Source organism: Pieris rapae, chromosome 2 (assembly GCF_905147795.1).
Source record: "Pieris rapae chromosome 2, ilPieRapa1.1, whole genome shotgun sequence".
Lineage (NCBI taxonomy): Eukaryota > Metazoa > Arthropoda > Insecta > Lepidoptera > Pieridae > Pieris > Pieris rapae.
In genome coordinates this window covers 10490824-10511407 of record NC_059510.1, presented here as the reverse complement: position 1 = coordinate 10511407, position 20584 = coordinate 10490824, and the positions used below count along the sequence as shown (strand labels likewise).

The window sequence follows — 20584 nt, the reverse complement described above, 5'->3', positions numbered from 1 at the left end:
AACAATTAGTTCTAAAATCAGATAGAGACTTATATCTATATAGAATAACACTTCTTGTACTTAAACCTTGGTATTTTTGACGTGACAACGTGTTATAATTCGATGGAACCGGCTGTACGCACGAAAAACGTTACCCCGCTCTGAGGCGTTCCATTTAAGGCTTGAAGTGCAAAATTGACGTAATTGTATTTATGCGTACAAACAAATGTAACTTGAACAATTTAATTGGGATTTCCCTGAAAGTTGTGCAACATGCGTCATGTTTTTTCGTCATGTTTCATTCGTCAGTATTTGCCGCGCACCACCACTTTGTGGAACCAGCTGCCTACTGAAGTATTTCCGAACCAATTCGACTTAGGGTCCTTCAAGAAAAGAGCATACCAATTCTTAAAAGGCCGGCAACGCACTCGCGTGCCCTCTGGCATTGAGAGTGTCCATGGGCATATAACTTAACATCAGGTGAGCCACCTGCCCGTTTGCCCCCTGTTCTATAAAAAAATAGTTAAATAATAAGTCGTTGTCACCTCAAAAGAGCCTGCTAATTTTTAAATGGCCGGCAACGCACTTGCGAGGCTTCTGGTAATGTCCACGGGTGCTATCGCTTAACAACAGATTAACCTCCTGTCCGTTTCCCTCCTATTACATATTAAAGAATAATAACTTAATTATACCCTATATGGTTTAGATTTATCCAAGTCTTCTGCTGAATGTTGATAATTTTAGAATTGGAATTAGTACAGTCTATTAATAAATTAACAAAGAACGTTCAGGGAACTCTCGTAATCTGGAAACAATGTATCGTAAAGCTGTTTGTCTGATTAAAGCCAGACGCGGGTTTCATAGTTTTTACAATTTATTCGTTGTTTAAAGAACAAATGGAAAACGTATTTTGTGCCGTAAACTAACTAAAATTTCAACTTTTTGTTTTTTTTTATGTATCCTATATCAGTTTAGTTTATTTTTTTGTTTCTGTTAAGTATGTTTTTCCTTCTTAGTGTATTTGTATTATGTATTTTTGCACTTCTGGCCTACCTTATGTAATTTAATCCAGTTTTTTTCTTTACTCACAGTGGTTGTCTGGAAGAAATCGCTCGAAAGCGATAAGGCCGCCAGATGGTTTTCATTAAATTATGTTTAATTTTTTTTCCTTTAATGTAATGCAACGAAGTGTTAAATAAATAAACAAATAAAATAAGTGTCAGTTGTTAAAGGCAACATCACTGTTTCAATCACTATTTTTCTAAAGCATAGATTATAATAATAAAGACTTTTCTGATACTTTTACATTTAAGTACGTACTTTGTACGTTGTTCCTTAAGTTGATTAATGTTAAACAGAAAAGCGGAGCAAGAAGGTGCTAAACTGGTGACCAATTAACAAAAAAGAGAAAAACAATTTAGAAGATGGATAGACCAAATAAAGGAAACAGCAGGTGTATCTTCTTCTAGATATGTATACCCCTGTTTGGCAAAGACCTCCATCAAATTCCAGTATTCTTTGTCAGCACTGTATTGTTTCCCCTTTTTCGTTTATGGCACCTTGCGCACGAGTTTAGTACTTTCTTGCCCTACTTCTCTGGTCCTCTTGCCATGTGCCCCGCCCATTTTCATGTTGATTTATTTAATAATAGGGATAGGCTTCGTGTTCAACGTACTTACAGCCAGACCCTGCTTTGAAAAGCGTCACTACAATCTACGTAAAAAAGGTAAGAAGTTTCTAGGGGGGGCAATGGATTTTCAATCAACATTCGTTGAATAAATCATTAGACGAAAGTGACAGAACTCGATCTATCTCTTTCTCTCTATGCCCAACTACCGATCTAAGTACTAAGTAGTCTATAGATGTTTTAAGAAGCAGTAAATAACAAAGCGACCACTGATACTGCGTCAACTAAAACCTTTGAGTACCCTTCACGTGTGAACGGCAAAGGGCTCTTGGAACTTTGAGATTGTGGGGTGACAATAAATGAAGACTTAGGCATACTTTTCAGTTTCTAAAAGTTAAAAAAATACCGTTTTTAAACTTATATAAAAATGAGTGGTGGCCTTGTGGCTTCAGACAGCGACTGTCATCTCTGAGGTAGCAGGGCCGGCTGTGCATCAATGGGCTTTCTATCTATGTGCACGTTTAACATTCTCTCGTTTGGTGAAGAAAAACATCGTTTTGGCCCAATGCAAAACTTCGACGGCGTGTGTCAGGCTACGTATTTGCTTATTAGTTTGAAAAATGACAATGAAACAGATACAGAAATCTGAGGCACAACCCAAAAAAAGCTTATTACGCCACAGATTGTTACCCATTATTAAAAAATTATAAATTAGTAGCAAATGTCCTGCTAGCACAAACAAAACTTGGTAATATGTTGCTATATACGTGCGTCATTAAATCATAAAACAACTAACAATGTATATACTTTAATCCCAATTATTGAAACTACAATAGTAAACGTTTATTTCGGCTTTCAGGTGTCAAATTAACAAAAGCATTCTCCTCAAAGCCCATTTCCTCTGAACATATGGTCACCCGACCCTACAATTGAGGGAGCTACCTTTGTACTACGAAGTAGTTGCAAGTATAAGATCGCGCTAGACAATTGTTTTTCACCCTCGAGTATAGTCTGTAGACACCCAGAGGGCCATTGTTGAGAAGACGGAGTGATAAAATTATTATTATTACTATATTATTTTTTATGGCGTCATTGTCCTTTATTAGTTAGTGCCGAGTGTGCGTTTTAAACTCTATTTTAAAAGGTAATGAATGCCCGATGCGCAGCAGGAGAACCAAATGTATATACAGACTTTAATCAGTATTGTTTATTTTCATAATAATTTTCGGTCACTCAGATGTATTCTAGAAATCTAATAAAATGATTGCAAGGTGTAAAGACCGAAGAACCATTGAAAGGAAAGAGAATAGTGGGAAGACCACAACGGTCTGGTTAACATTTGGTAATTTAGTCAACAAATAATATAAAAAAATATATCTGGTTTTTGGAAGAAATAAAAACAACAACGTGATGATTTCAAGGGTCCAAAGTTTATATGTCCGGATTCAATGAGGTTCGAATGAGGAAACAAAAATATTTTCTACGTTTAAGAATAACTTTCTTTAGCAGCTATAATCGAGACAATTATATTATTTAGAAAGTTGACGACTTAAAAGCTTTACAATCGTTGTCAACGAGAGACTTTGATATAACTATTTTGAGCCTAAATAAATTAAAATTCTTTTTTAATGTATCTTTGTCTAATAATGCACTTGCTTGTTTTATGTTTTATATACATATATTGTTTATATATGTAATCTGTTTTGGCTTTCTGTATTGCTTTGTGTTTTGTCTCATAATATGTATAAGTATAAGCCGTTAGATAACTTATAATTAAATAAATAAATTAACCAAAACTTACAACTAAGTTCTAAGATGGATTTGGATTCGACTCTTTGGTAAAAATATTTTGGAATAGCTGATTATCATAACACAGGTCAGGCCAGACAGGCGAATACATATTTACTTACTAGAATCAAATATTCGTCAACGCCCGCGGCGTTATGAAGAACATGTACAAGAAAAAATTCACTTTTAAAGTGCAATTTTTCCAAATTTTTGGCATGAAATTTATTTAAACCAGGAATAAAAAAAAACACTTTTTTTTGTTTCGTTTTAGTTTTTCACTTAACATATTTTGGAAATCCTTTTTATTTATATATTTACATAGTCTTTATGGAACTATGATAGTCTAAACTATGTTATTTTAAAATTATATCTACGATATATTTTCTAATGGTAACATTTACCACTACGCAAATTTCGGTTCACGTGTTGTAAGTCTTCTAATCAATCATATTTCTCGCACCTTATAAATTGCTAGACATTTTTAGAGATCATAAATCATACTCTTTGACATTTTTTCAAAACAAACTGGCGCAGAATGTAAACAGAAACTGAAAATTTCAGCGAGTATTTTCGTTTAACATAATCCCAGCTTCGAAGTTTACTGTGAATTTGGTAAACTTTAAAAGTATTTTAATATTATTTTATTATCAATTACTGCCTCTTCTACACTTTAAAATATAATGAAATACTACCTACCTATTATTTTTGCACGATATTCTTAAAAGCAAATAGGGGATAAATATATATTTGCCGCCGTTAATTTATCTAACAATCTCTCCATCGCATTCGACAAGATATTCACTGTTAATATCTATGCATGTTCCAAGAACACGCCAATGTTTCAGGTTTAGCTAACTATAACACAAATTATGTAGATATCGAGACATTCGACCTTATTAAAGAGGGTGTGAGGAGATATTTCAAGAGGCGAGAAAAATTTTACTTTGTTTAGCAGTAAGTAGTTTTTCTTTAAAATATTATAAGTTGTAACGCACTATAAGTTGACAGACTCGCGTTGGCGTAAACAATGTCACACTACGGCCAAGACGCTTACACGCAACGCACACATAGAAGCGCGCGGCTGCTATATAATGCGATGTCCGACCAAGCTCGTGGCATTCGCTAGCTAGACGTCTGCGAGTACGATAGCCCCCCGGGTCGTCTGCTCGTGGATCTTCAGTAGTTTTTCTTGACCGATGCCCGGCGTCGTCAAGTTAAGCATTAGCTAGGTGAACATAAGGGTTGCGATGCCCTGCGTCCTCCCTACGGTTCAATGCTAGGTTACTCAAATTGTATGTATCTACTTACTGTAATGAACTCAATATTGTATCAAGCAGAACAATAAATTACTTTCTTAAGGACAATTGGGTTTAATTCTCAACACGCCCTTACATCTGGCGCCCAACGTAGAAGAAAAGACGGGTGAAAAACTTTCAAAAGACCCGCAAATTTGTCAAAACACCTTACACCTTACAATTGGCACGCAACGTAAAAAGAAGAAGACGGGTTTAATAACAATTAAAAGACCTGCAATATTTTCAACACAATATAAACAAAGAGACGGGTGTATTTTAATCAACCCGCAATATTATCAACGCGTCTTACGACTGGCGCATAATATAAATATATACGGGTATTTATACTAAAATTTCAATCTACCCGCAAAATGAGTGAACAAGTTACCAATATAGTTATGAGTGACAATCAACTCATTCACTTGATTGAAGCGGTATCAAGAACATCTCTGTCTTCAAGAGAAGAAAGTTTTGAACGACTAATACAATCTTTTTCGTCGATATCTACTTCAGATACCAATATGCAACGTACAAGTTTTGCGAAATGTTTATCAAGGTTTAGTGGTGTACGAGATTTTAATCTTGTGGAGGAATTTATTAACGCTATAAGTATCTTCAAGAAAATTGAAAATATTTCGGATGACGATGCCATAGAAGGATTGGGGTTATTGTTGACTGGTCAAGCATCGACTTGGTGGCAAGGAGTAAAATCTGAGGCAAAAACTTGGACTTCAGCAATTAATTTGATTAGAGAATCTTTCGCCCCGAAAAAACAACCTCACGAAATTTATTTAGAATTATTTTCTACACGCCAGGGTTTTAAGGAATCAATTGATACATTTCTATGTACAAAACGTGCACTATTATCACAATTACCTACACAACGGCATAAGGAAGAAGATCAGATTGATTTAATTTATGGTTTGCTAAATATATATTTGAAAAAACATATTCCAAGGTCAGAAATTAAAACATTTCGGGATCTATTGACAAAAGGTCGTCATTTTCAAAATTTAAAAAATAATGAAGAGGGAGAAATATCAATAACCAAAAGGTGCAATTATTGTAAGAAAAGGGGTCATATGGAAGATGAGTGCAGGAAAAAACAATTTAATGAAAATAAAACAAAGAATATGGAGAAGCCAGGTGTTAAGTGTTATGGTTGTGGCACTCCGGGAGTATACAGAAGCAATTGTTTGAACTGCAAAAGTCAAGAAACGCCACCAAAGCCAGTACAATTTTATTCTATTATTAAAAAAACTATAGAAGATGGAGTAAAAATACCTATAATTGAAGTGAAGATTAAAAATTCAAATGGGTACGCTTATCTAGACTCTGCGGCTCGTACAAGTATCGCTGGTTCTACGTTATATGAATTATTATTAAAAGAAGGTTACACTTTTAGGGAGAAGGAAGCTATAATTAATTTGGCTGATGGCTCCACTAAACAGATGAAACTCAAAGAAATAACGATAGAAATGAATATAGGTAATCGATGTCTACCGATTACACTCTCTGCAATGCCGGAAGGAAAGAACACCAGAACGTTATTGGGAATAGATTTTTTGGAATCTGCAGGGATTGTTCTTAACTTGCCTCAGAGGTCATGGTACTTCATTGATGCTCCGGAAACTATTTTCCCATTCCTACAATTGAAAAACACACCCGCATTGACAATTAATAATTCCCAAAGTGTAAAGAAATTGGATTTTACAAATAATATAACGAACGAAAGTCCAACAGATTTTTTTAAATGGTTCAATGAAATGAAAATGTTGTCTCCAATTCCGGATACTCCTCCTTACGTCAAAGATGAATTGAAAACAAGCCCCGTAGATAAACAAGAATGGAAATTAAAGCGTTTAAATACACCACCTCCAATTAGTCGTCCTAGGGAGCCGAGAGCCGAAAATGAAACATTAAAGCATAAAGATCCTCGTGTACAATATTTACCAATAAATCCAATTAAACTTTATTCTTTCGATTTTTCAGTCATTAACCCACCAGATATTTTATTAAGAAACGATGAGGCTGAATTATTAAATGATAGAGAACGATCGCAATTAAATAGTCTATTATTCAAGTATAAAACAATTTTTAATAAAACTGGTTTCCCAACTACAAACATAGAGCATACAATTGATACCGGTAATCATAAACCAGTATCTGTAAAACCATATCGATTGTCACCTCTTCGTCAAAAACAATTAAGAACAAAAATTGATGAAATGTTAGAAAATGATATTATTGAGGAGTGTGACTCACCTTGGGCAGCACCAGTTATTCTCGTACCTAAAGGTGAAAACGATGTAAGAGTATGTATTGATTACCGACGTTTGAATGATTTAACAAAACCTGACAGATATCCTTTGCCAAGGATGGATGATTTGTTGCATCAAGCTAAAGCAATGCCATACATGTCTACAATTGACTTACAGTCAGGTTACTGGCAAATAATTGTAAATAGTAAGGACCAAGACAAAACAGCATTTGTGTCTCCCTTCGGAACATATAAATTTAAGAGAATGCCATTTGGGTTACGCAATGCTCCAGCTACTTTTCAGAGGCTCATGGATCGATTCGTTCGAGGGCTGAAATCACAATATGTTATAGCGTACTTAGATGATCTGCATTTAAGATCTAAAACATTTGAAGAACATATAGAAAGTCTTACAGAAATTTTCAATAAATTAAAAGAATACAATTTAAGGGCTAACAGAAATAAATGCAATTTCGGGTGTTCAAAAATAAAATATTTAGGTCATCTTATTGTTCCAGAAGGAATACAAGCAGATCCGGAGAAAATATCAGCTATCGTAAATTTAAAACCTCCCAGTAATTTAAAACAGTTGATATCATTTTTACAAACAGCTTCGTGGTATCGTAGGTTTATTAAAAATTTTGCAATAATAGCTAGGCCACTTACTCTTCTAACAAAGAAAAATGCGACTTGGCTATGGAATAATGATCAACAAAATGCATTCAATTTACTAAAAGAAGCATTAACTACTGCACCAATATTACGTCAAGCTATAAATGACGAACCATTTACCTTAAAAACCGACGCAAGTAACTATGCTATTGGAGCAGCTTTATTGCAGGGGGAGGACCAAAATGAACATGTTGTAGAATATGCTAGTAGATTACTAACTGCAGCGGAAAAGAACTACACAGTGACTGAAAAAGAAGCCCTTGCAATTGTCTGGGCGGTATCTAAATTTAGAGGGTATATTGAAGGAACGAAATTTTTAACTATAACAGACCATCAACCATTAAAATGGCTTATGAACTTAAAAACACCTACAGGTCGTTTAGCAAGATGGGCAATGCAATTGCAACCATATGAATTGGAAATACAATATTCTACAGGGCGAACAAATTATTTAGCAGATATGCTATCTCGCCCTCAGTGCGATGAGCACATTGATGATGGTAAAATTTCTTTAAATTTAGCAGAAATAGAACTGCCAAAACGAAGTGAATTATCCATAAGAGAGGGACAATTAAACGATGAAGATTTAGCAAAAATAATCAATGCTTTGGAAGGTGATATAGAGAGTGAAGATTATATTGAATGGTTTAAAAAAGGTTATTTACTTCACAAAGGAGTTCTCTATCGTTACATAGCTGATCAAGATGATGATGATGCGAAACTTCTGATTCCGAAGCAAGAAAGATATAATATATTAAAAGCTTACCATGATGCGCCAATATCAGGACATTTGGGAGTCGATAAAACCATTGCTCGTATTACTGGTCATTTTTGGTGGAATGGTCTTAGAAAAGATGTTTTGAAATATATTAAAACATGTATTGAATGTCAACGTTACAAACCTTCAAATACGAAACCATCTGGTTTATTTCAATCTACTGCGAATTACCAGAGATTTGAGGTATTGTCGATTGATCTTTTTGGACCTTTGCCGAAATCAGAAAATGGAGAAAAATGGGTATTTATTATTGAAGATACAGCAACTAAATGGATAGAACTTTTTGCTATAAAGGATGCAACGTCGGAAGCCTGTGCTAATATACTCATAAACGAAATCATTTTAAGATATGGAATTCCTAGGAAATTAATTAGCGATAATGGCACTCAATTTATATCCGCAGTTATGCAAAAACTTACTTTTTGTTTGGGTATAGATCATATACTTACTCCAGTGTATCATCCACAACCAAATATAGTAGAGAGAAGAAACAGAGATATGAAAACTCAAATGGCGATATTTGTCAATAATCAACATCAAAATTGGCCAACCACATTACCTACAATCAAGTTTGCTCTAAATACTGCTGTGTGTCAAAGCACGGGATATTCACCAGCTTACCTAATGTTTGGTCGAGAGCTTCGCACTCCTTACGATTTGGCACATGATCTTAGTACTATTGTCCAATCAGAAAATTTTGTAGCTGAAATAACGCCAACTTTGAAGAAACTAACAAGGGATTTAAGAATTGCAAAAGACAATGTAGAAAAACTACAAGAATACAATCGAGACAAAGCTAACATGAAACGTAGACCCGATCCTGGTTACAAATGTGGTGATTTAGTATTAATTGAAACTCATCCATTAAGTAATCAAAATAAAAATTTTACATCAAAGTTAGCACCAAGAAGAGATGGACCTTACACAATAATAAGGAAGATAGGATCTTCACTTTACGAAGTCGCAAATATAAGTAATCCAAGTCAATCAATTGGTAAATTTCATACATCAGCAATAAGGAAGTTTGAACAAAGAGAACAAGAAGATGTTCCAGAAGCAGTCTTGCCTATTAGAAAAAGAGGACGTCCAAGGAAAACTCCTGCCATTGATAATGCTGGTACTCTCATCGGGACGACTGACCGAGTACCAGAGGGGGAGGATGTAACGCGACAGACTCGCGTTGGCGTAAACAATGTCACACTACGGCCAAGACGCTTACACGCAACGCACACATAGAAGCGCGCGGCTGCTATATAATGCGATGTCCGACCAAGCTCGTGGCATTCGCTAGCTAGACGTCTGCGAGTACGATAGCCCCCCGGGTCGTCTGCTCGTGGATCTTCAGTAGTTTTTCTTGACCGATGCCCGGCGTCGTCAAGTTAAGCATTAGCTAGGTGAACATAAGGGTTGCGATGCCCTGCGTCCTCCCTACGGTTCAATGCTAGGTTACTCAAATTGTATGTATCTACTTACTGTAATGAACTCAATATTGTATCAAGCAGAACAATAAATTACTTTCTTAAGGACAATTGGGTTTAATTCTCAACACGCCCTTACAAAGTAATAATTGTCGTTTGTTCAATGTTAAATATAGTTTTTTGTCTATTTAAGTACTGAGGTTTTCTGTTTTATATATCTTGTTTATAAATCTGTTTTGGCTTTTTAAATTGTCTTAGTGTTTTGTTTTCTAATATGGTTATCTGTAACATTACTAATAAATAAATACATATAATTTAAATTTCACACTAGACGTAAGCTAGTTCGAGCCTGTACGAAAAAAAATATTAGGAAAGCGTCATACTTCAGACCAAAAAAGAAAATGTCGTGTGTCAGGCACAGAAGACTGATCACTCAGTTGAAACCTAACGATCAGAAAATTATAACGAAACACATACAGAAATCGGAGACCCAAGCCTAAAATCAGCTTTTAGCGATAGTGCCATTTATAAGATAAATAGTAAATTTATTGAAATCTCCTGCTATTTCTCCCTACAAATTGTTAATTAAATTTATATATAGTATTCATATATTCTTAAAATACAAAAACTGAATTTTATAAATACAGCAAAGTCAAATATAACGTGTCCCTGAAAATCGGTGAAAATGATTAAAACCCAGTGTACAAATAAACGCATCGTAAAGTGTTCGTTTTAATACTGTTTGTAATATAAATCTCTTTGCAAGTACCAGTAAAATGGAGTTGCGAAAAGAAAAGGAAGTATGGCGCCGAAGCATTTCATCACCGAATAAACAAAAGAAACCCGATTTTTTTGAATTTATACTTCTTTTGGCGCGTTAAGGGCAAATGATGAGAGTAAATTTTTACGATGCGCACACACAGCGTCACAAAACACCGACACTCTGACGTTAGCTATAGTCAACATTTTAGATTTTTGTGATATCTAAATAAATTTTATATATATAAAATAATGTAATTTTAAATACCTTTTTTCTATTGTTAGTGTCGCTTTTTCTAATAATGTAAAATATAATTTTTGAAAAGATTTTTATCTATATACATAAGTACACACACGTGTTTTTTTTTAAATAAAAAGGCGCAGGTTATCATTCAGACGTGTAATTTTTTAATAGGTCTTAGATTAAGAGCATTCTACTCTAATAATTACCTGTTTGACAGCATCCATTTTGTCGTCTTTCCTACATTTGGCCAAAAACATTGATCTCATTATATTTCGCGTTAACATTCGGTAATGTTCCATGGTAATGTTCACATTACCTAGATATTCGGAATAATACATATATATGTTAAGTTTCTCATTGAAAAAATTCACTTTTGTAATGAGAAACTTAACATATATATATTATTCCGAATACATAGTGGAATGTATGGTAGGTAATCAAATAAGAGATTGTAAAGAATATGGAAAACGCGCGTGTGTAATGAATTATTACGATGTTAAGTGTCAAAAGCTAGACCGCGACGCTTTAAAAATGCTACTAAATCGTAGATAGAGTAGATAAGCTTCTAAAATAACAATAATAACTAAAGAGAGAAGACATTAACGTGAAATACTTAAGTGCAAGCGAAACAGAGTATCAGTTTTTCTGTCTCTATTTGCGTATCGGGTTTTATTTGTTTACCACCGAGCCCTTGGTCGGCTTGGTGGTTCCAAACATATTTTTTTCAGTGCAAACCGACTAAATTGCGAATCATGTTACCAACGTCAGGTAGTTGTCACACTTCGTGTCCTTTGTAAATAGTTGGATTATAATATTCGCTATCTCACACGCTGTACGCTGATGCCTGGTCTATACCATAGTCCGTCTACGTACAAAATTAAATTGTAGTAACGTCACCTTGCCACAAAGCATAGAGTAATAAGATTTCTTTGCTGCTGTCATTCTAAGGTTTTGTAATCTGTGCCTAGGTCGGGCTAAGGTTGTCAACCTCACCCCGACCTAGGTTCAAGTATGTATAAGCAAATTAGTATTCAATGTTATACATATATTATATTATAAATACTATTGTATTTTCTATATCACTACAATATTTCAATAAATTGTATAATACTGGTTAATTACAAACAATAACTATTCTCAATCGTGATTACACGAAATTTAAATAACTAATGTACATGGCATGTGTTACACATAATATATCATTTAAGTTGCCAACAAATTGGTTTTCAAAACTAAAAAAAGTACTTTGTGACCCATTAAACCCAAAAGACCCATCTGCTCCCTATGGACAGAAGGTAGAGTAACAGTTTCTCTTAATCCGAAACGTCTCCTAGGAGCCCAACTGAGTTGCCTAATCAGGTACGAGGGTCTGGAAGATCCTACATCAGCCTTGAGGCCGTTGCAAATACTGTCAACAATATATTATTACCAATTAAAATCAATATTAATTGAACTGGTAGTTAGTCAATCGAGAAGAGTGGCTGATATGATAATTTATTGCTTATCACTGATAACACATTATTAAATATGGCGTCAGGGGAGTCAATTTCAGCGGTTCACCAGTACAAGAACTCTGCAACTTCCGATAGCGTATATTCCTGTCATTGTTGTATCCAATGTTGTTGAACATTGAACGAGAGATCTCTATCGCTATTGATGTTTTTATAAAAATAATATTATATATTCAAATATAATATATGCGTTTAATTTGACTTTTCCAAAAGCTCATAAAGGGCAGTCATCCAGGAATGGACACCCATTTTAGCGGGTGTGATGCCGGCCTTTTGAGGAAAGAGTATGTTAATTTTTTAAACACCACCGATTGTCTATTGAAATGAATGGGTACAACGACACAATGTTTATGGGTTCTATCTGTGTCACTGATTTCTACAGACAAGTTGGTGATCTTTCTGCGCTAACATCGCCTGTTTAAGACTACCCAAGAAGAAGAAGTTCCTTCCTTCAAGTTTCCTAACGAGATTTTCTTTAACAGAGCCTTTTCTCTGTAACTTCACACAGCGATTAGTAATGAGATTTTTTTCCTCTCGATTTGAAGGCTGCGTCATCAGCGCTGTGGATATTGAGAGAACTACACAAGATAAAATTCTACGGAATTGGTAGCTCGTTCCAAGTAACAGAGTACGGGAACCCGACCGGAGGCTCATCTGATTTTCGTGATACACTGCGAGAAGCCTCGCAAGTACTGGCCTTTTAAAAGTTGGTGTGGTATTTTTAAAGTATTATTTTTCGCTAATAGAAATATGGCCGGCATTCACTGGCAGCTTTTATAAAATATAATCTGATTGTAAGATTTTATTATACGTTTAAAATTGTTTTTAACGTCATCAATTCCTAAAGTACGCCCTTAGAGTACAATTATTTTATCCCACAAAATGTCGCCTTAATTAAGATCGTAAAATTATAACCCCTCACCATAGATATTTTATTGATAACACGTATTACTTGAAATTGGCATTTATCTCACAAATCACGTGTGTAAAAGCGAGACGTGTGAAGGAAACTCGATACGAACCACGATGTAGGCATATTATTTTATTTGAGGGTATTTTAGAAATATAAACGGTTTTGTACACAAAACTGTTTAAATAAAAACTTTTATAGTATTTCGACTACATCTACATTGGCTTCAATTGAACAGTCTATTCCTTGACTGCTGCTGACCTTCGAAGCCCAAGGACCTTTCATAGGTTCCTGGTAACGAGTAAGTCTTCATGGGCACCGGTTTTGCTGAGGAAGCGTTACAATGTCACCTTGTACGATGGGAAAAATAATAGCGAATTTGTACCATTCCATCCTATTTTATTTTCCAGAGCACTTGATAACAATCAGCAGTGTGGGTTGATTTATTTTGTATATAGAAAGGTGTATGCAGCAGCTAACAAACCCAAAATGCTTGGCGACTAAAAGTGTAACTAAGTGCAACTAACCTAACAGTTCTTCAGGTTAGTTACATTTTTAGTCTTCCTGAGCACTTGATAACAATCAGCAGTGTGGTTTGATTTATTTTGTTCCTAGAAAGATGTATGCAGCAGCTAACACACCCAAAATGCTTGGCGACTAAAAGTGTAACTAACCTGATAGTTCGTCAGGTTAGTTACACTTTTGTTCTTCCTTCAGATTTCAGAAATGGTAGAAAATTAAAATACAATTAATTTTTGAAGTGAGAACTTCTTTACTTTTTACGCTTTTTTTGGAATGCGTAAAGAATGTTAAACTCGCGTCAGAACACGTGACCTGATCGAAAATTCGTAAGACGGATGGAGAGTAGACAGCTGGCGCGGCGTATTTAACGTAATATAAATTGTCATATTTGTGTACGATAGCGCAATAAATAAATATTGTATTCAACTACTAAATCATAGAACTTCTATCCTGATAATAAATGCAATTCGTGCAAAATGATTCCCTAACCTTTCGAAAATGCAAAACGTTAATATTAAAGATTTCACTCCCGGAGTGCAACCCGTCATTTTTTTAAGTGTCTAGTCCTTTAATTACCGCATTAACTGAATAAACAGTATTATATATTTCTTTTAGACTTTTAAAGCAACCGATTATGAAACGAGTTGCACCAGATTGCTTGCTAACTCAATAGCGGCCCGCTCTGACTATTTTATTAAAACATAATTAAATAAAACCCAGCTCCCAGCTCGGGGTTACGCCAGATTAAATAGCTATATCGAGCTACGACTTCATTGCTGCAATATTAAATTTATACTTTTTTAAATTATAGCATATATAATAATTTATTACAACTTCCTGTGGGTCGATCAATCGCAGCAAAGGGATATCTAAATCAATGGATTCGTTGTCGAGCTTTGAGTAATGTACTACATAATATATTAGCGTGTTTCGAATTTTACAGAGCGTGACGTGTCGAACGCGTGATTGGTGAATCAATTGACGTTTGTGTCCCGCGCTGCGATACGATGCGCAATCTTTCCCCCACTCCTTTGATTAATGCTCAAGAAGTTTGCCGGTATCTATACCCAACAAACTTTTCTTAAAATAAAAAAATTCTCTTTCGCCAATCCTCTTAAACAAGACCTCTACTCTCTCTGAAATGAAAACAAAATTTTAATATGCAAATAGTAGTTCAATCAAAAAATTTAAGTGTTATGTAGAAATTTATGTCAATTAATAGTACATGACAAAAGACTAGTGCCATAGACACAGGGAATCTTAGTAGGGGCTAATGCACTTCTCTTCCGTTCTACGCCCTTGATTTGAGAACTGGCAGTAAATGTAAAATTAAAAGCATTTAATGTATATTTGTTTTTTTGACGTTCATAAGTGTACATTGCGATACCTATATGATGATAATTTCAGACTTAACTTGAATTACTTATCGAATTTTTATTTTTTTAATAGAAGAAAATAGAATATGTTCCAATATTAAAAGTTCGCAAGTATATTGTAATCATCCAGGAATCCGAGAACATGATACTCAAGAACTAAGCATCACTATTTGTTCGTTATTCTACGTTCTGTGTGACCGAACCTAACTAATGACCATGCATCTAAAAGGTCAAGGAGAAATAGTTGGAATGCCTTAAGCTTCTCGTTAACGTAAACATCCATCACCCTGGAATCTAAACTATTTACGTACAGCTAATATAATTAAAATCAGTTTACTAAACATTGCCAGTCGCCCACTTACATAAGATGTTTTAACATATTATAAATTACTATTCCATTCAAAACGTGGGAAGAATTCTCATTGAAACAGGAGCGAAGTTAATATGAAACGTGTGCGTCTTATGTTATTTAAACATAAAACTTAAGTCTAACTAGACTTTCAAATTAGGGTCATACTCAAAAATAATAATATCTTTATAGTACTAAGACAATACGAATAATAACACGAAAATATATTTTATTATCTATGACATTCGACAAAGAACTATGTTTTGTATCGCGCAGCCAGGATATACAATGACCACTATTTAAGCCTTGACTTATTTAGGTTATCGCGGAATGTGGTTAAAATGTGTATTAAGAATATCCATAGCGCAAAATCGCCTTCATCATGAGCACACCCCACATACACACCATTACGTACATACCCACACTTTTACACCATCACAGAACACAACCAAATTAGGCTTAGTTAAATAAATTGAATTACAATTAGTTAAATGTAATAAATACTTTTTGTTTGTTTGTTCCCTTTTGTAAAGCTTTTTGTAGTAAAATGTATGATGTATTCCATCTTTGGCTATATTTTCAGTGTATTTGTTTGTAATTATATATAATTTATGTTAGCTGTAGGATTACGAAATAAGTAAATAAATATACTTAAGATACACAATACCGCTATTCTCACTGCGAACATCTAAAGATGTCGTCAGTGGTAACCCGCGTACAGTAACTGAAACGTCTATATTAACGGTCACCAACAAACTATTTCTGGTTCCGTATCGATAACAGCCTTCGCCGTCGCTCATATCCCCTAGATACAAAGAAACATCCTTGGAGAACACTTGGATTTTGGGAAATATATTAGGAAGAGAATAAATGTTATTAGAATTATTTATTTATTAAGTAGGGGGTTTGTTAATAGGCAAGCTCGTTTTTGACAAAACAAAAGACGGCAATCATTCATTTTACAAACGGCAAACGGGTAAGAGGCACCTGATGTTAAAATATATTGCCCATGTCTCATTACCTTGCATTACCTATTATGAATTAGTACTTTTCTTGAAGGACCCTAACGCCCAAACCCAATAACCTATCTCAATCCATTTTTGACCATCTGAGATAGATATCTTAATACAAATGTTGTAAAAAGTGTGTCAATAACCAATCGACAGATTGTAATTGCCATCTGTAGATGCAAGCTATCTATGGTAGGTCGGATCGGTGTATTTATAATCTCAGATTGTTATTTATCTGAGATTGTGGATTAATTATTGGGTTCGAGCATTAGTCGATCAAGCGAATCGATGAAACGAAGCGATCAGTTTCGCCCGCGTTTATTTTGTAATCAATATGTAAATAACATCCTTATATTTCAGTTTATACAAATAAAATCACTATATACAACTAAATCTTCGGGAATGTCTTGGTCACAGGCCGAGCGTGAATATTAGTTTTATATTAATGTATGTAACAATAGGATTTACATTCTCTAATAGATCTGACAGATCGCTTTTAAATCCTGATCCATCCATGATCTTCAAGTTCTGTCATATAATCTCATATATTTAAATTATTATACGTAGACTTTGAGTTAGGTACGAGCCAAAAGCTCCAATTGTTGTCACGCAGGGTTATCAGAGTTAAACGTAAAACGCTGTGAAATATTTGTATTTATGTTCCATGAAACTGTCTGCTTAATAGACATATAGTGTAGATATTGACATGTTTTTTTCTGGTATCACGGGTGGACTAATACCTCTGTGTTTGCGTAGAAGGCTGATTGTACTTTGGAGATAAATAGGGAAGAGCTGCAGTCTTTACAGGCTTCTGGGCCCGAAATGTGGTTTTGTCAACGTCCTACAGTCTACAGAAACCCGTTGGAAAACAGCCGAAATTCAACCGACCGAACTCAAATTTTGTTAACTGGGTTAACACTACTGGAAAAGTTTAAACATTAAACTTTCATGGAAAAGTTAAATATAGCCTTCTATTTTTAGAGCGATATTGAGCTCACTATAATTGATAGTCTATTTTAAGTTTCACCGCGTAGGAAGTATTAATTGATTCATCGGATTGTGACAAGATATAAATGTCATGACGTCAGGCGAATAGAATCAGATGTCAAATGTCAGCTGTCTTATGCCTCACAAAATTATAAGAAAATACTTAAAATCGGTTAATTAAATATTATCTAGCCCAACTTTATTGAGACTATGTGCGCAGAGACATTATCCGATATCCGAATTGACAGCTGTATGAAGACCAGGTTTACGAACGACAATAGAAGTTTTTCTTATAAATTCAAAATGGCGTATTATTAATGTTTGGCCGTACCCGGGAATTGATACTTCATGATAAACGATTTTAAAACAAATGGTGACTTTTTACAATAAACTCCCAAGCGAAATTAGAGAACTATCAGTAAATAAATTCAAAGCCCTTGTTAAAAGTAAATTAATTAATACAGCCTTTTATAAATGTGATGAATACTTAAATGATCCTAATCCTTGGGATTCATTTGCTCCAGTTCAAACAATTTGTATTAAAAACTTGGCGATTGAAAAGAGTGGCGGAAAGTTTCTTGCCAGTTCTTCTTACCCGCTCCACGCCCTTGACTTGCGAATTGGTTGTAAATGTAAATTTACAATTAATTTAATTTGATTTCTTTGACATTCAAAGGCGTACATGTTTACCTATATAAATAAAGATATTTTGAGTTTGAGTTTGATTCTGCAAAATGCTAACTGATCAATGACAAAAATATATAATATAAAAATAAAAGTAACGTTTTATAACAGTAAAAAATATTCTTAAATATGGAAAACTCGAACAACGCGTAGTATTAATACTGTTTAAACAGTCGAACAGAATTTATATATTGAACATCGATGTTTTCGAGCTGTCAAAAACTGACATAACGAATTATCGTAATACATAACGCATTGATGCGCAAGTGAGCTGTAAAAGGCATGCCTTTTAAGTTCTGTCATTTGCATATTTCCCGGCAATTTGGAATTTGGAACTGTTATATTTGATTGCTTATATTTTGAGTCTCAAAACAGCTAAAGTATCAGGATTAATGTCACAGCGTCGTTGGAATTTGTCAGGTTACGTAGAAAATAATCTTCTTGAAGATCGTAGAACGGTTAACGCACACAACAAGTGTTATAGCACAGTTTGTTTACCACAAGTCATCGCCAAACTTTAAAAATCTGACTCAAAGACTACATTTCCTAAAATCAAGAAAAGTCTTCGAAGTCAAAGGTTACAACCCGGTGAAGAAGCAGTCGACGCTTTCAAATCAGCCATTTTGAACACCCCTCTGTAGTGTGGAAGAAGTTTTATTTACAATATAATACTTAGGACAATACTGTTACTGAAATATTACTAACCATATAGTTATGATTAAAATAAATAAATAAAAATAACATAAAGCCATGTTAGTTAAACCAATTATAACTAAGATCGGCTGGACTGATGTTAGTTATCTCTTTTTTGATGATTTCTTCTCTGCTCCTAATATGTAATAAGATATCGGATATGTTATTGCATAACAATAAATTAAGTAATTATTGGAGAGAAAAGGCCTAGTGAGTAAAACTGCCATGCTTCTTTGATTCTTTCATCGTGGCAAGCAATAAAACATTTCCTAATAAAGTTTCACTAAAATTAACATATTATTAGACTGTTAGGCGGAACAAAGTCAGGTTAGCTAGTAAAACATATAAATTAACATAGCTAACGTAAAGTTCTACGATATTACTATTTGAATGTAGAAATTCTAAAATAATTAGATAAATTTGTAAACCACAATCATCAAATCTCAAATGTGGGATATGTGGAATAACATGTTCCAAATTCTCAGAAATTGGTTTAGCATAGCATGAATGTAATATATTATGTAAACGTAATAGGTTATAATATGATGAATTTGGCAAAGTGTTAAACGCTATATAAAATAATGACGCACTGCCAAACGTGGGAATCCAATTTGGTGATTGGTGAAGATCACCGGGAAATTCACCTCCGGTAAATACAGATATTATAACTTTTTCTACAGCTGTGATACTTTTTGGCATTCAACACCTTTTGTCTTCAGTCACCGTGACCACGCACGCTGGTCAGCACGCGAACCGTCGGAAAAATTTGAAATTATGTAAAATAATTAGAAGTTTATAATAAAACATAGCTTCAATCCGTTAAAAAGGGTTTTCTTTAAATTTCCAAACACTGTCTTTTTCTCTATCTTTTTCTATATGTGGATCTAATATATGCACACTCTATATTCACTTATTAATCAACAACCATTCTCGCACGAATTTGAAGAATCAGATTCCTAAAAATAATGTAATCATAAGATCTTTACATTTTTAAATGTAGAAATTATATTATGTGGCAAATAAATAGATAAATAAAAGAAGTATCTATAGTAGAACAGGCAGAGACAATTCGTTGAATTTCTATCGAGCGTATGTACGTGTTACGGGCGGGTAACCGCAAATAGAGGTCTTCCCTTACACGACCAAATTGATTCGTAACTTCAACTATAGTAAAGCGATGCTACATCGGCGACATTCGTTCAAAAATTAATTTTCGTTTCGAGTTATTTATTTATTTATTTATTTATCACTACATTTTTCTATCTTAACAGTAATTACTAATACGATAGAATTCCAAAATCCCACACCAACTATTCTAGATAAAAACATTAAAAAATTAAACTTATATTCCTAATTCTATCTATCCATAACTAACAATATAGCTAGCAACTCTTGTTAAAGGAATTAGAAAGCCACAGAAACCCCACTCTTTATATGTGTAAATTTCTTCCAATTCATTTGTATTATTATGATGTGGGTTAAGAAACTACTGTATATTTAATTGCTATTTTTAACGATTTAAATATTTATTCAATGTAAATGTCATACATAGTCGCCATTACACTGATCTAATAAGGAGCTGGCTACAATGTCTATAACAATGGTGACGGTAACAGATGTCTTCACTGAACTAACGACAATGAAAGATTTCCTTTGAAATCAATTACAGCAAATAGCAGCGAGATATAACAAATTATTGTAGCTTGATAAATGTGTTCATAA

At 34.2% G+C, this 20584-nt stretch overlaps 2 protein-coding genes across 2 annotated transcripts in view; one reads left to right on the top strand and one right to left on the bottom strand.

Moving 5' to 3' along the window:
- The window catches only part of LOC111000680 (extensin-2), a 58375-nt gene that overhangs the window by 19652 nt on the left and 18139 nt on the right, over positions 1 to 20584 (bottom strand). The window lies entirely within an intron of this gene.
- On the top strand, positions 5127 to 8004 carry LOC123690076. Its single transcript, XM_045632745.1, has 2 exons — positions 5127 to 6629; positions 7996 to 8004. The coding sequence occupies exons 1-2, from the start codon at positions 5211 to 5213 to the stop codon at positions 8002 to 8004; spliced, it is 1428 nt and encodes a 475-aa protein (XP_045488701.1). The 5' UTR covers positions 5127 to 5210.

Bases quoted from the DNA above. Each gene is read 5' to 3' on its own strand.
- LOC123690076 (XM_045632745.1), top strand. From the start codon at position 5,211: ATGCAACGTACAAGTTTTGCGAAATGTTTATCAAGGTTTAGTGGTGTA.